Source organism: Pyrus communis, chromosome 9, assembly GCF_963583255.1.
Source record: "Pyrus communis chromosome 9, drPyrComm1.1, whole genome shotgun sequence".
NCBI lineage: Eukaryota > Viridiplantae > Streptophyta > Magnoliopsida > Rosales > Rosaceae > Pyrus > Pyrus communis.
This window is the reverse complement of record NC_084811.1, coordinates 1,585,059-1,600,861: the sequence shown is the minus strand read 5'-3', so window position 1 is coordinate 1,600,861 and position 15,803 is coordinate 1,585,059. Positions and strand designations below refer to the sequence as shown.

Genomic DNA, 15,803 nt, shown 5'->3' with positions numbered 1-15,803 from the left:
AAATGGCATCATGGAAGAAAGCAAAACATTAAACTAGATACTCTTCTTGAAAGATTGACATCATGCAGTAGTGCGAAGGTTGCAATAGCAGCGGCGAGTTTTGATTATACCTCCGGTGTCGCCTCTGACTCTGACGGGAGTCCATCCAGCGTCACCTTTGACTCCGACGGGAGTTCATCCGGCGTCGCCTCTAAATCATAAGCTCGTAATGATCGACTTGAACACGAAAACTGCATAAACATCGCCAAAGAACTGAACTAGAGACTTGAATTTGGATAAAAATAAATTTTTATTCCACAAAGAAGAAAGGGTCTTACTCATACATTCCTAGTTAGCCACTGTGGCCATCCCAAAGAATACATCTCGTCCTCTTATTAAGGACTCCGAAAAAAAGACACAAACAAGTCGAAACACGAAAAAAAATCATTTAACATAACTAGATATGAGATTCTTGTAATCCAAAGCCATCCGGCACCAAGTCACCACTCGCCTGTTTTGGTATACGAAGATTCTTCGCGGACTAAGCAGTTATGATGAAACTTTCAAGCTTTTCAAAGCGGTCGTAAGCAGGGAAAGTTTGTCAGGAGCTCTCTGCTTGTAGTGTTTCTCCAACGCTGTTGCTGCCAGTGATTGTAGCTCTAAGCTCTCTTTGTCTTCCTTGTTCCTTCCTTTTGCAAGCTGTCCGATGGCAGAAGTGCACTGGAAGGCAGGAGTTAAAATGTTTTTTCAGCAATTCAAGTTGGTCACAAGAGCAGGAAAAGAAAGGGCTGAAAGACAATCTGAATAATCAAATTAAATATCCGGCGTCTAAAACTTGAACAATCAAATTAAAGAGACGACTGACTCTCGGCCACAGCAGGATCAGCAATGCAATTCAAGAGGAAGAACTCACCAGGTTAATACCAAAAAGTGCTCTGACATTCTTGCCCCCGGTCAAGTCTATAACAGATGCATAGTATTTTTTTGCGGTCTGAAGGTTTTCCGATCCACCAACAGTGTAAAGCACCTGTTCACCACACAAAGCAAAATATCAGAAATGTGCTTTAATGGGGGTCTTTAGTGCTGTTAAACATGTAATCATGATTGTATGTTGAAAATGCATTGCTTCATTTCTTCACTCAGAATACTCACATTTGGTCGTTTGACTCCTTTCCAAATAGTAGGGCAACAAAATATAAAGGATGTTGATTGCAAGTTAGATATGAGGTGTTCATATTAGGAGTTACTTCACAAAATCAATTTCATTAGCCCTCTATATTAGGATATCGTATCCTAGCCCTGACTCTAGCTTGACATTTTCCACCATCTTAAGTCCCGTGTGTAAATTTTCCATTCAAATCACAAATTTTAAATAAGAGAAGCCAGTGCTGATGCAAAACATTTCCTTTATTTGTAAGCCGATAATTCATTGCTAATTAAGAAGTCTGGTATAGTATTGCAGTAATTTGGGGGATACAAAAGAAGATTTTAGGTTATTTTTTGGTTTTTACAGCTATCAACGAAAGGGTACATATGAAGCTTTTTTTAATGAACAATAAATTTTTTAGTCGTGAAAAACCAGCACACAAACATTTCTATAATGCAAACAGGAATTACTGGCCAGTAAAAGGCCGAAGAAAAACTTACATCAGCATAAGCCAAGTGGTGAAGAGGAACAGTAGGTTGCGATAATATCAGCTCCTCATAGCAGAACGCAGCTTGCTTGTACCTAGTTTACATAAAAAAAAAAAACTTAGCAACAAAACATATGTAGTTTGATTCTTGAAGACAAGAGGTTTCTATAAGTCTGCTGAAAACATACATCTGCAACGAAACATAGATTTCAGCCAGCTCTCTCCATGCATCATGATCAGCCATAAATCTGTCGAAAGGGGAAAATACAACTTAGCAAATATTTTTTGGTGACATAAAAATATTTTTCTTCTAAGGAATTTAATATACGCCTTACATTTCCAGATATTTATTAAGCCACTCAATGGCTCCTGAAGTGTCTCCTTGTGCCTTTGCCATAGCCACTCTTCTCTTATGTATCACCTGCATAACAAAAATAATTTGAACTTACATAACCATTTTTCATTTATCTTTGCTCGAAAAAAGAACATGCTATTTAACAAATATAAAGTGACATGATCCATCTTCAAAAATGTCGATTGATCCTTCCATGAAGAGTTTTTATATGGATTACTTGATCGAGTGGATTTTCCTCCAAAAAGCTTGAGTAAGCCTTTTCTGCCTCTGCCCAAGATCCCTTTGCCTCTAGCAACATAGCCTCTAGCCTACCTGTGATTTGTGCCAAAACAAATAGCTAAGCCACCATACAGCAAGAGCTAAAACTAAAAGTATTAATTTCCACGCCGATTAGCCAAAAAAATTTTCCTAAAAAAATGTTTAGCCAATTATGTTGACACCACTATCGGATCTAAAATCAGAATTACACACATGATTCAAATCAGTTAATCAACTTACCAACTCTTTTACTTTCTGGAAATGCCTTACGTAAAAGCCTAATGCAGTCCTGCAAAAGTTCAGGTAAGGCAGGCATGAGATAGCAGAATATATCACATTCGCCTTACACAAATCTTACGATTCTCAAATCCAGGGTAGGTTATAAAACAATTTCAGTATCTTCCCCCCTCCCAAGTGGGCAAGCGGAAAGTTTAAAGTTCGAAAATAAAAGCTATGCAATTTCAGAAGTGTAAGCCAAAAAACATATCACACCTTTGCAACATTAAGAGACTGGCAGTCCATGGCTGCAATTGCCACTTGCTCATATAAAGTCCACTCTACATCAAAAAATACATACTACTTGTTAGTCAGAACCCAAAATCTCCCCCCAATAAAGAAGAACTCCAAAATCCAAATCGGAGGATGCTTGTTGCACAATACTCATGGCAAAGTTAAACTAACCGAAAACATCAAATTCGAACAATCAAATCCATTTCTTGATCACACAAATTCAAATTAAGCTTATATGACAAATTAACTGCAAAATAACTACAAACCAAATTGAACTTACACAAATTTAAAAACACCAAATTGCAGAGAGTCCATAGTTTTTCATCAGTAAGCAATTCTAATCCATGCCCAATTCAAATCAAGCAATCACGATCACAAAAACAAGCAAATTAATCACAACCCAATTGAACTAACAAAAAACCCAGATGGAACAACAATACGAAGCTCAAAAACTCACCTTCCGTGCCGAGACTGGATCTTTTTTTGAGGTCGTTCAAGATCGAGAGGCCATACTTCAAGACCTTCTCGGAGCGGCGGACCTTGAGCTTTCGGACCAAGCAGAGGTACTCCCAGGCCCCTCCTCCTCCATTATCGACCTGGTTCTCAAGTCTGTTCAATTGGGTTTCTTCCGTTTTGCTCACCATCTTCGCCAATCCAGCGAGCGAAGCTCCTCTCTCTCTCTCTCTCTCCAGATGTTTCCCTCTCTAGCCGGCTTCTCGATCGATCTGTTTCGATTGGAGGAGAGAGGGAATTGACTCAGAACGCACTCTCACAGTTGTACTTGTCTTCTTTCCCTGTCGGCTCAGTCTCATTGGCTTGGGGTCACAATCGTAATTCTACACAATATCAGATTTCATGTTCACCCCCCTGAAATTTTAGTATTTTTCACTTTGTTCAACATCAGTCTAGCGCCAGCGACTCTAGAATAGTCATCAGAAAAAGTTTGAACTAGACAAAAAGAAAGGCACTGCAAGCTCTTTAAAATCCATCTCGTTTCAAAGAAGAAGAATTATAAAATCATTATAATGAGAATCAATTTTATTTTCATTTCAATCTTTGACAATTAATAAACAATTTAATGTGAATGTGTGATTACGAGTCGCGCTTATCTTAATTCTTGCTTACTCCGATTCTTAGTTGGTAAACATGCCCGATCATGTCTGTTTTCCTCAAGGATTTCAAAAGCTTAGGGATCAACCTAAGACCAACTCCAATAGTGGGCTAAAAAATTTCCTCCCAAACCCACTCCAACCCAAGGGCCAATTTGGAGCTAAATGCTAAATGCTAAACCAATGCCAAATTCTCCCCAAAATTTAGCCCAGAAATCAGAGTGGACTCCCAATATTTATTGGAATTTAAATTTTTTTAGATTAAAATGTTTATAACATTAATTTACGATGGTCTACATATTTATTTTTTTGAAAAAAATTTAATTTAACAAAAAAAAAAGCCTAAGTTCATTCTTTAATAATCTCGGCTAAAATTTTAGGTTAGATTGGTTGGAGCAGAAAAACTGTTTATGGGCTAAAAACTAAATTTTTCAGGCTAAAAAATTTAGTTTTAGTCTAACCATTGAAGATGGTCTAAGATGGGAAAAAGAATATCTGAGGACCAAATTGGAATAATAGCCAAGTTTAAGGGGCCAATTTACAATCAACAAAAGAAATTTGTCAAACGGAACAGTTGGAATAGTAGCGAAACGGTGCGTTTCCCGGGAAAAAGCGGTATCCCCAAAACCAAAATGTGGCTTAAGCCCGCACCATCATGCTTCTCTATGCTAAAACCCTACTGCTCTGCTACTCCTCCACCACCACCGCTAACCACGGCCTTAAAAGCCCTAATGGCGACAAAAACCACGGAGGAATCCGACGTCGGAATCGTCTGCTACATCTCTCAGCTCCCTGGATTTCGCGGCATTTTAAAGCAAAGGTCTGGATTATAAATTTGTATGAGAAATTTGAGCACTCTGTTCTGTATGGGACTTTCAAGTTATTTATTGTCGTTACGATGTGCTTGGGTGCCTAGAAAATGTAGGAAAATTTAATGAAAGTATTATTTTGCTGTAAAGTCAGGAACTTGAAGAAAAATAACCACAGGATATGAAATTCAGCATTTTTTTATTTATTATTTTCCTCATTGGATTCGTAATTTGTATGTAAGTTATTATTTTTAGAGATAAATTATTTGTCGATATCTTAAAGCTTATAGTTTTTCTTGGTAAATCGTATAGGTATTCGGATTTTATGGTAAACGAAGTAGATAAGGAGGGAAATGTTGTTCATTTGACCAACTTGGATGCGCCGGTGGAGGTGAATAGTTCATATTTTTGATCTCATGATTTCATCAGAAGTACGTATGTGTATGTACAATTTAGTATTTATGGGAAGTATAATTCTTCGGGTTTATTCAGGCAGTTCAGGAAAGTGGAACAACGACAGGTGATGGTACAAGTAAAGATTATACTACCGAAATTGAATCATTTAGAGCTCTTGCTGATCCTAATGATGCTGAGCGCTTGGAAACTTTTATCAAACAAATTAATTCCGGTGGGGAAGATGGTGTTATGCCTATTGTTCTTTCCCCGGATTATGATAAATCTCATCGAACGGTTAGTTTTTCAGTCTTATCTATTTATTTATTTTTTAAATTTAGATAGTGTTTTGCATAGAGACGTAGACATGACACTTTTGCAATCAGAGAGGTCAGGGTGGAACTGAGTATTTGATTTCCGCTAATGTGAAAAAGAAGTACATATAATTCTTCCAAACTTAATCTGCATAAATCACCTTTACCACCATATTCAAAATGAGTAAATGAAACCCAGTTGCATCTCTCGGTTTCATTTGTGGCTTACATTATTTTTCTTCCAGGCAGTGCATAATTTTTTTAAGCAGCACTTCAAATTCCTTGTCACCGACACAGTTGATGGACCAGATGCTTCATCAAAATGCATCCGGGTGAGAATGAATTCAGGTGGGCAGAACAGCAGAGGCAGAAATTCTAGAAAACGAAAAGAAAGAGGTGATAAACCTTTTGATAGCAGGGGTTCAGAGGATTGGTCAGAGCACGTTGGCAAATTCCTTAGGTAAAAGGGTACATTTAGGTTATTCTTCTCCTTTAGATATTTTTATCGAGATTTGGTGTAGTTGGCACAGCAGAGCTGTCTGATTTATTCATATATCTAATCATGTGTAATGCATACAATGGAACACTTATAGTTAATCTACATCGTTCTCCTTTATTCTTTTGAAACTGTCTGCCTGAAGTACTCTTCTTAACAATGACTGATGAGGCAATTGGCTAGTGGCTAATCAAGTGTTTTCTGCATGTAGCTGTCAACTAATTTTCTTCTTCCCATGTCAGTTTGCATGCAAATAATAACCAGATTTGTTTTTCTTTTTGGGGCTCCAAAATTTTTTATTTTCTGTTGATTAAAACTCTATGTCAGCTTACCTGAAAGGTTTGTTTAATGTGGATGTACAGGTTTCATCTTTACAAGGAGAACAAGGATACACAGGAAGCCTTAGGAGTTATAGGAAAGATGCTTGGTGTCCAGGTATGGGTTCCACCTGAGAACTAATTGACTTGAACACCATTAGACATATGACTACTGTTTTCGCAATTTTTGGCAAGTTAACATCTCCACTGCTTGATTTGTTTACATGGTAATTAGCGGTGTCTTGTTGCTCCTTTTTTGAAAAATATATGAGGGTTTTGATTAAGGAACTCATTATAGAGTCAGTCTTTGCTCTCTGCTTCCTTCCTGCATGCATGGACATAGTCAACACATTATTATAATTAAGCATGCATTTCAGTAATCTATTGTTGTCTTTGATTTTGTTAAGGTCCATTTGCAGCATCATTGACCGTACCGATGTTTTTAAATGAAAGTCATCATTAAATATTTAGTAATTACTGGTGAAGTACTGTGATGAAATATAGTTGTTTTTTAGTTAGTTCTGTACTTAATTTTCACCACATGACAGAGAGCAAAACTTGGATTATTGGTTTCCATGTAAACAGTTGAGATTGGTCAGATGTGTAGAAATTTATAGTACTTGGTTATCATCTTTGACTTGATGTATAGATATCATATTACTTTTCTTTTGATAGATTAATATTATTCTTTTCCATAGCCAAGGTCCTTTGGGTTTGCGGGTACAAAGGATAAGCGTGCTGTCACAACTCAGAGGGTAATTGATACTCACTAATATTTCTGCTTATGCCTTTAAATATTGTATATTTTCTTCTCAAGATGAAACATTTGCTCCACAACAGAATTACTTCTTATTGGCCTTCATGTATCAGACTTATGATAATCCACTTTAAAACTACATATTATTCAACCAACAGGTAGGAGCTCACTTTAGATTGTTATCCAATCAGTGGGTAAGAGGATTCTGAATGATATTCCATAAGTTGAATTTCCTTTAGTTATTAAACCCACAGTAGCTCCCGTCCAATGTATGTCTACTGCCATGAATCCTCGAGTGCCAATTTTTGTAATCCGAGCATAGTGGTTACCCAAAGAGTTAATGAACTTCATTTTCTTGTTGAATTTCCAGGTAACCGTTTTTAAGAAGCTTGCTAGTAAATTAGCTGCTCTTAATGCTAGGTTGATCGGTATCAAAGTAGGTGACTTCTGGTAAGGCTGATGAATGTGAATCATTGGTATTCCCAGTCAGTTGAGTTTTAATGCATATTAATGAGATAGTTGCATTTATCCAGTTATGTGACAGAAGGACTTGTCCTCGGCCAACTATTGGGAAATCGGTTTACAATTACATTGAGGTAAGATTGTTCCTAGTAATCATTTACGTAATTACATGCGCTTGAATAAAACATCTCTCATGGCTACTTCTATTATTCACCATCTAATTTGCTCATTGCGTGCACTCACATTACTTCTCAGAGGAGTTGTTGCAGATTCTGAAGATACCATCAAAGCCTCCGCAAGTGCCTTGGGAAGGCAGGGATTTATTAACTACTTTGGTTTACAAGTACTCTCTCTCTCTCTCTCTCTCTCTCTCTTAGAGTATATCTTGTCCTGGTTTAGACTCCTTATTTGCAATAAAAGCTAAATGTTATTGATATATAGGTGTCTTGTTCGTTATTTTTTGGACAAGTGGTTGTTCTCTTTTGTATCTAAAGCTATATGAAAATGCTTTCAAGCTATTACACGTGCTGTATGTTTCTCATAAGTTGTCTTAAGGCATGTGGATTATATTTTGCTGTGGTTAGTAAGATAACTTATAGTATGCATGGTAATGAATTCAGCGATTTGGAAGCGGTTCTGTGCCAACTCACCTAATTGGAGGTTCACTACTCAGAGGAGAGTGGAAATCTACTGTAAGCATGTTCCTTGATCCAAGAGAAGGGGATATCCTTTTTGTGTTTCTGGGTGTTGTGAGGATACTTTTCTTTTCTTCTCTATACTTGACTACTTCTTGCTAAACTGTTTAGTGCATGCTGCTATAGTGTTCTGTTGGTATTTGTTTTCTTTAACTTGATCTTCGATTACAAAAGAATGTGATTACAGAGGCACGAGAATATTACAAGGAAACTAATGATATTGAAGGGACCCTGAGGAAATTACCGCGACATCTGGTTTCTGAGAGAGCTATAGTAAGTCACCAACTATGATTGCTTTGTTGGGACATGCTAGATTTTTTCTTGATTCCATAAACTATCTCGAAAGATTAAGTTTTATATCTAAATCCTTTTGTTTATTCGAGTAATCCTTCCCCGTCTTCGCATTGTGCATCCTTTACTTTAATTTCATGCATTTGGCATGGTGATCATAATATTAGTTTGATTTTACTGAATTGGGTTACTTCATCTTGTGCTTCATGGCCGATCATAAATTTTTCCTCTTCTTTGTTCTCATACAGTTGCAATGTCTGAAGAAATGTCCTGGAAACTACTTGCAGGCGTTGAAGGCTATTCCTAGAACTTTGAGGATGATGTAAGAGATTTTCCAGCAGAATTAGTTTCTGTTTTCTTTTTTCGTAATGGAGGCAATCTTAAGTTAAAGTTTATGCCTTTTTTGTGCTCAAGTCCATCAATATGAGTTTAATCTGGTTACAGTTGAACATATATACAATATATATATATATATATATATATATATATATATATATATATATATATATATGAGAGCGCAATGGCATTACCACTTTCTTGTGGATTATTTTCACCCTTTTTTCAGGTATGTGCATAGTTACCAAAGCTATTTGTGGAACCATGCAGCGAGTATGAGAGTGAAGAAATATGGTATGCCCCCATTTATTCATTGGAGCAACACCAATTCATTTATTTTGAGGGGTCATGTCGTGGAATGAATTTTTTTATTTTTTTTGGTCAAAATGTCATGGACTGATTGTGTCACTGTCATTGTTACCTCTGGCAAAGCTTTATTGCAACTATCTTTTTATCCTATATTTTTGTAAAACCAATTTGGTTCCACGATGGCAGGAACTGACCAAGTTGTGTTGGGAGACTTGGTATATTGTAAAGGAAATGAGACAGAAAGGGTGACAGAAGTTGTTAGTTCTGAGTGCGTAGATGAAATTCGTGATGATACGCTTGATCCTAATGATTTAGGCGATATAGCTGAAACAAATCTTCCTGAGGAAAAGCTTAGTCTTGTGAAGGTTAGTTGTGTCCGTGTTGTAGAGAGTTTTTCCCTTGCTGTTCTAAGTAGTATGCTATGATTACAGCTACTTTAGTACCTTAATCTACAAATGCAACCCACCTTGTGGAATTTAATTTTAATTTTTAATTTAAAAGATTGGAAATATCAAGATGGTTCCCATCTGGCAGGCTGTAACTGTAGAAGATATCCAGAGTGGAAATTATACAATTGAGGATGTTGTCCTTCCTATGCCTGGGTAAGGAAAAGTTGACTGTCTTCCCTCATTGTATACTTCTCGGGCCGTCTCAAGGTTGCTGAAGCTATTTAATACTTTGTTGTTTTACAGTTCAAGAGTCATTTTTCCAGAAAATGATATTGCTGATGTCTTTCATAATTTGGCAAAGAAGGTTTCTTATTCTCAGCAACAATTTCTCGATTTCTCCATGTTATTTATGTTTCTGAGAACACTCCACATGTTATTTATTTGATTTCTGTCTAATTCTTAATCTGCCTTATTCTCCTCCTGGATTGTTGTTTACAAATATCAATCAGGATGAAATCAGCTTGACAGAAAGCGTACATAATGTCAAGTACGGTTCCTCTTTCCCCTCTCACCTCGCCTCTTACCTCTCTCACATGCTTCTGTTATAATGAAATGCACGCACCTTGTTTCTCTTTTTAGGGAATTCTCAATAACAAGCGTGACTGGAAATTATAGACGCATCTTCCAAAAACCAGTGGACTTTGAATGGTATATAGCTACTCTCGTTTTCTCATCTTTACATATAACTTCAGTTATTATATAAATCGTGTACAATAATATATCTGATTTTTATTGTTCCAGGGAGATACTAAAATACAGTGATGGTAATATACCTCTGGTGGACACCGACTTGGACAAAATTGCCAAAACCAAACCTGCTAGCGTTGACAAAGAGGATCCAGCCAGTCTAAATGGAGATGGAAGTTTGCATGACAACGCAAAACAGACAGAGTGCGTTGACAATGATATCGGGGACAAGGGAGAAAAGTTGCCGGAAGTTGGATCCCTCTGTGACACTAATCCTCAGGAAACTCAAATGGCTCTCAAGTTGAGCTTTACTCTCCCAGCTTCATGTTATGCAACAATGGCCATCAGAGAGCTACTGAAGACATCAACGTCGGTATGTGCCTCGTTTAAATGCTTTCATATTCTGTCGGTATCCCTCTTTCGAATTCATACCACATTACTAAGAGAAAAATTCATGAGCAGGTTTGGTGTTTCATGTGTCTATATTTTGGTTCTCGCAGGTTGCGTTTCACAAAACGTTAAACTAAAGCGCGCATCAGAATCACTGTAAGGACGGATAATTTGAAGGCACGGGAGAAAACAACGATGGCACTCTTCCATACATTAAGATCTCGCCTTTTGGAACTGATCAATGTTTAACTTTCCTACTGGTTTTGTTAATCGACACACGGATGAAATTGTATTTTAGTACTACAGAACAAAGAAGCGACGACATGATCAGAAAAATTCTGATGTTCATTTTTGAGAAATTTTTTCATGCGGCTACATAGCGTTACACTGTTACAATATATTACTAATTTATGACAATCAATCATGTCGTTCTTTCAACATGTGAATTGGTAACATCATATGGCCCGACGACCGCAGCATTAGTGCATGGAATAACAATGCCTCAAACCGGTGATCGTGTAAGAAATAATTTTTTATATTGATATAAAAAAATATAGAAGATAAAAAATAGTAATAATGTTAGAATAAAAACAAAAACAAAAACAAATGCGGTGAAGGTGGATCGAACACCTGACCTTCAGATCTTCAGTCTGACGCTCTCCCAACTGAGCTATCCCCGCTACTGTTGTTTCCTTAACAAGTTAATTTTAATTAGGTTAGTCCTTCAGCTTCTAGCAAACTTCAATGGCAACATAGGAACCACAAATTCCACCATAGTATCAATAAGAACAAAACACATGGTGTGAAACACATTGGAACCAAAATCACAAGTTGCAACGGAAATATATACGCATCTTTACGTCGTTCATAATGAGACTTCATATATTACATTCAACGATTAGATCATTTTTTTGTACACAAATCCTTCAACTCATCGTGTGTGTTTGAATACAGCATTGAAAAGTGTAACTCCTTACTGTAAAACAAGTATATGGTTTCTTAAAAATATTATAATAATAGTATGTAGTAGGTACCCTGCAACAGAAGTGAGTCAAGATGTAGGGTACAACAACAAAGTATCTCAACATTAAATCTCAAACCGTTATTATAAGAAATCAATGCTCATTAATTTATGTAGGCACACAAGTCCACTGCAGAGATATTCAAACAATGGAACGGGCTGAGTGTATGTTTTGTATTCTAGTACTACATCATGTGAGCTGCTAGTCGCATCATATACGAGTCCAAAACATCACACAAAATGACAAGCTGGCACCAAACTCTAGATCCAAAGTGAATGTAAACAGTGCATGTGAACTACACGTGAAGCTAGTCCTTGGCCCAAGACAGTACAAATAATTAAGAGACACCGTGTAAACATGTAATAATGAGAAGGTAAAATGCAAGGATGTCATGCCACAAGTTTATGCTCACAAATAATATTAAAAACATAAAGTGTACGAAAAGTCTATTTGTAAAGCTATACATGGCATATCGCATCATAATTTATAAAAGCAATTGTTGGGAAAAATAACATAGACATATATATACGTAAAAATGAAAAGACCCACTCACAGGTACATGCATGTGGTAACCGTTCGAGCTAGGAAAGTCGAAGTCTTAGAAAGTAATTGCACCTAAGCATAATATTGGGTCCCGTAAATAAAACTCAATTAAAACGATTTAATTTGGAAAAACAGACGGTGGATTCGGAATCAGTGCGTCGAAATACGCTAAAAAGGGTCATGGGCAAATTTTGTAAAAAGTCAACGATCAACCCTAAAAAGTCAATCGAGACGCCCCAGTGGTTAACTACGTTAAAACTTTGGAATTTCACTAAATGGATGTCAAAAATGAACTCGGGGCGTCGAAATTAGCCTAGGAGGGTTTTCGAGAAAATTTCATAAAGTCTACACAAAGAATATTCTAAAGAATATTCCAGGGAATATTCCAGGAATACGTCATATAATATTTCAGGAATATTCCAGGATCCATTTTGGAATTGAGCCGGGTTGGGTACCGGCCCAAAGGTTTGGGATTAGGCCCTTTTTTTTTCATTGGATCGGTTTCGTGGATGTGGGTTGGATCCAGGTTTGGGTTAATGGGTTAATGGGTTATGGGATTGGGCCGGTTTTTGGGTTTTGGGCCCACTAACCCTTGTTTTTTGCCCTTCCAGGATTTTAGTGGCTTAAATTTTGTGATGACGAGGATTGTTGGTAAAAGCTGTTACATATGAGACTTATCCTTTCGGCATAAATGTCCTTACTCTTCTTTTATTACAATTTATCTATGCTTTGACATCACTTGTGTGATATGGGTTCAATCCCGCTCACATGTGCACTCTAAATTAGTCACTTTTAGGTTTTAATTTATTCACATTTTCCACATCACTATACTTTATGGCTTCGTCACCTTTCAGGTGTCGGCCAGCACATCGCGATTTAGGTGTCCAAGTGAACATTCCAGGTCGGGGTGTGTTAGTTGAAGCTATGAATCCAACTCAAAATTTCCGGCCATAAGCAATCGCATTTTACCCTTCTCTTTTGGAAAGAGGAATAGATTTTATGCAATGCAATCAAAGCCTAACGAGCGTTAGATCATCAAGCAATAGTACTACCTAACTAGTCTATTTCTTTATATATGATTGCTGCCATTCTTAGTGAGCGAGAGGCTATATTAACCCCACAAGAATAGACATACTTAATATCATTTCACATACCAACTATGGAGGTGAAACAAATTACAACACATTTACTCACGTCATTTAAGTTTTATCATCACTCATCGCTTTCATGCACCGCCCAGTTACAAGCATGCACAAAAGCTCGACCGTGCTACATTGACTAGTCATGCATGCTTAGTCGTTCATGTTGAATAAATATTGCAATGGAGGAGGACACTTTATGTATTGCACCCTTGTAACAACTAGATGTTATGATACATCTCTTTCCATAAAACTCATAACAAGTTGGTGAAATAATGTGCTCAACCATAAAGACCCCATTTGCCCCACAAGGGAATATTAATTCACTAAAATTAAAAAGCTGTGATAATAAGGACCAAACACACAGAAGAAAACAAGAATCTCAATTATTTTTTGCCTCGAGTGACTTAACTAGTATAACAACAACAACAACAACCACCAAGCATCATTTCACTAAGCGTGATCGGCTGTATAAATCCTACAATATCACTATGTTCGATTTTACACCAAGTCGACTTGATTAGTAGAAAAAAAAAATTTCATGCGTCCTCTTGTAAAATATTCCAACTTTTATTACTTTATCTAACACTCAAACTGTTTCAAAAGCTCAATGAATTTCCAATATTTGCTTTCTGCAAGAACGAACTAATTAAATGGGTCATACCAAATTTCACACTACTGTTCCAACTACTCAAAAGGGCATTTTCAAATTTATATTTTCTCCTTTTTGAATGGGAAGATGACCCCCAAAAAAATATTGAATGGATCCCCATGTAAAGTATTATTCTCTTTGTTTAAGTTACCAACCCCAAAAGACCCACAAATATTTCTTCTTTGAAATTATATATTACCGAAAATTCTATGATGCTCTGAAGTATAAAACATTGCAAAGAACAGTCTAAAATTACGATATTATTATTCTCTCTAAAGATCTACTAATAAATCCATATGGGTTCATATTCAAATGATTTTTTACAAGAACAATCTTTATAAAAATACCTAAATGCTAGTTGATTTCGACTAATAAAAATTAAAAAAGATTTAAAATTAGACCGCTTAGATTGAAATTAAAAAAGATCTAAAAATTAGACGGTTTAGAATGACAACGATTTCTGACTGATGAGGTGTAGAGTAGTTATTGTGATCCCTTGTACCCTTCGAAAGAGTCCCACCTTAAATAAATTGGTCCCAGTGTCTGCATGTTTTCACGTGTCCTGCCATCTCCTTGCCGTTAATTACACCATCATCAGCATCGGCAACTGCATAGGATTCTAAAGGCCAGTAGCCGACCCCAAATACTACCAAAACACAAATTAAATATTGTAAAGATTAAGTATTATTTTCCTCAAATATAAATCCTGCTAACGCCGTTCTCAACACACCCCTCGTGGCCCAATCCCATCACTACTTATATGGTTTTGACTCTTTTGGGTTACTAAGGGTAGATTAGGTCATGTAATTGGAAAGAGTTTGTGATTCGCGTTAACTGATTAAGACAGTGTGCTTATTCCATTACTTTCAACTTTGAAACTTTATTTTTGTGTTATTAAAGTAGAGAGATATGAAGTGGAGCGAGAACTAACGTGAGGGATACCTTAATGGTAACAAGGTAAGATATGAAAAATGCAGTGGTAAGGTTAACATATATAGAAGGAGGAGTGAATAGGTTACATGCTAGCTAGTTCCTAACGAATTTTAAGTTTTGTTAACACCAATTCAAATAGTAGGACTGAAATTAGATATCAATCATATTACGCATATGTTAAACATATAGTGCATAACGATTCAATGAGGTTAAACCCACCACTTAGGATCCTTAGACAACCAATCTGAAAATAATCCACAATTAGTCACACTAATTTAAAAGGGACTTAACTCAAACCCAAATTATTAGACCCCCACACTAGTTCATCCTTGCGCCCTTGCTACTTGGGTACTATACAAGACTTAATTCCCGCTCTTCCTCTTCGTATCCTCTAGGTGATACAACTCTAAACACGGTTTAATCACCTTGGAGCTCGAACTAATACCACGATTCAAGTCGTCTCAATCTCTCGCATGCTTAGCACCAAATATTGAAACAAATGGTTACAAAATAAATGTAATAACTGATGAAATTGAGGTTCCACCATAAAATCAATTGGCAATATGGGAAGTTGCCCAAAATCATATAAGCACATAGCAAACATTGTCCCTCACTAATGTGAGACAAGATGAAATTGAGATTCCACCATAAAACCAATTGATAATATGGGGAGTGGCCCAAGATCATATAAGCACATAGCAAACCTTGTCCCTCATCAATGTGGGACTACTCTCAACAATAACAGCTACTAACAATTTTCTTAACAGACTTAACAGTCACTTAACAACTTACATTATTCATCATAAACACGGTGGTTAATCACCTTGGAGCTCGAACTATTACCATGATTCAAGTCGTCTCAATCTCTCGTGTAAGACACTAGGTAGATTATGATAGACATTCACGATGAACACAATGATATGGTTAAATAGATAAAACCAATTATGAAATCACAATAAACAGT

General features: G+C 36.6%; 2 protein-coding genes and 1 non-coding gene across 4 annotated transcripts; 1 reads left to right on the top strand and 2 right to left on the bottom strand.

Annotated features, from left to right (window-relative positions):
• Positions 1-253: 253 nt before the first annotated feature.
• LOC137744782 (uncharacterized) lies at positions 254-3,513 on the bottom strand. Its single transcript, XM_068484579.1, has 9 exons — positions 3,194-3,513; positions 2,719-2,783; positions 2,467-2,515; positions 2,186-2,280; positions 1,949-2,034; positions 1,802-1,861; positions 1,627-1,708; positions 893-1,006; positions 254-699 (listed from the first exon to the last, which is right to left on the bottom strand). Exons 1-9 carry the CDS (start codon positions 3,378-3,380, stop codon positions 529-531), a joined length of 909 nt encoding a protein of 302 aa, XP_068340680.1. The 5' UTR covers positions 3,381-3,513; the 3' UTR covers positions 254-528.
• A 959-nt stretch (positions 3,514-4,472) lies between these two features.
• LOC137744783 (multisubstrate pseudouridine synthase 7-like) lies at positions 4,473-10,993 on the top strand. Of its 2 annotated transcripts, none has more exons than XM_068484580.1 (20): positions 4,473-4,665; positions 4,967-5,045; positions 5,147-5,344; positions 5,607-5,821; positions 6,220-6,292; positions 6,873-6,929; positions 7,302-7,381; positions 7,465-7,527; positions 7,649-7,736; positions 8,014-8,116; positions 8,258-8,361; positions 8,628-8,701; positions 8,945-9,009; positions 9,211-9,389; positions 9,559-9,626; positions 9,717-9,777; positions 9,923-9,960; positions 10,053-10,121; positions 10,215-10,533; positions 10,661-10,993. In XM_068484580.1, the coding sequence occupies exons 1-20, from the start codon at positions 4,478-4,480 to the stop codon at positions 10,685-10,687; spliced, it is 2,148 nt and encodes a 715-aa protein (XP_068340681.1). In that variant the 5' UTR covers positions 4,473-4,477; the 3' UTR covers positions 10,688-10,993. The 2 variants fall into 2 exon arrangements, with proteins under 2 accessions (XP_068340681.1, XP_068340682.1); XM_068484581.1 differs by having other exon boundaries at positions 8,014-8,142; positions 8,278-8,361.
• A 164-nt stretch (positions 10,994-11,157) lies between these two features.
• On the bottom strand, positions 11,158-11,230 carry TRNAF-GAA (transfer RNA phenylalanine (anticodon GAA)). The gene has a single exon. It is a non-coding gene; the product is annotated as a tRNA-Phe (tRNA).
• Between the last annotated feature and the right edge of the window lie 4,573 nt (positions 11,231-15,803).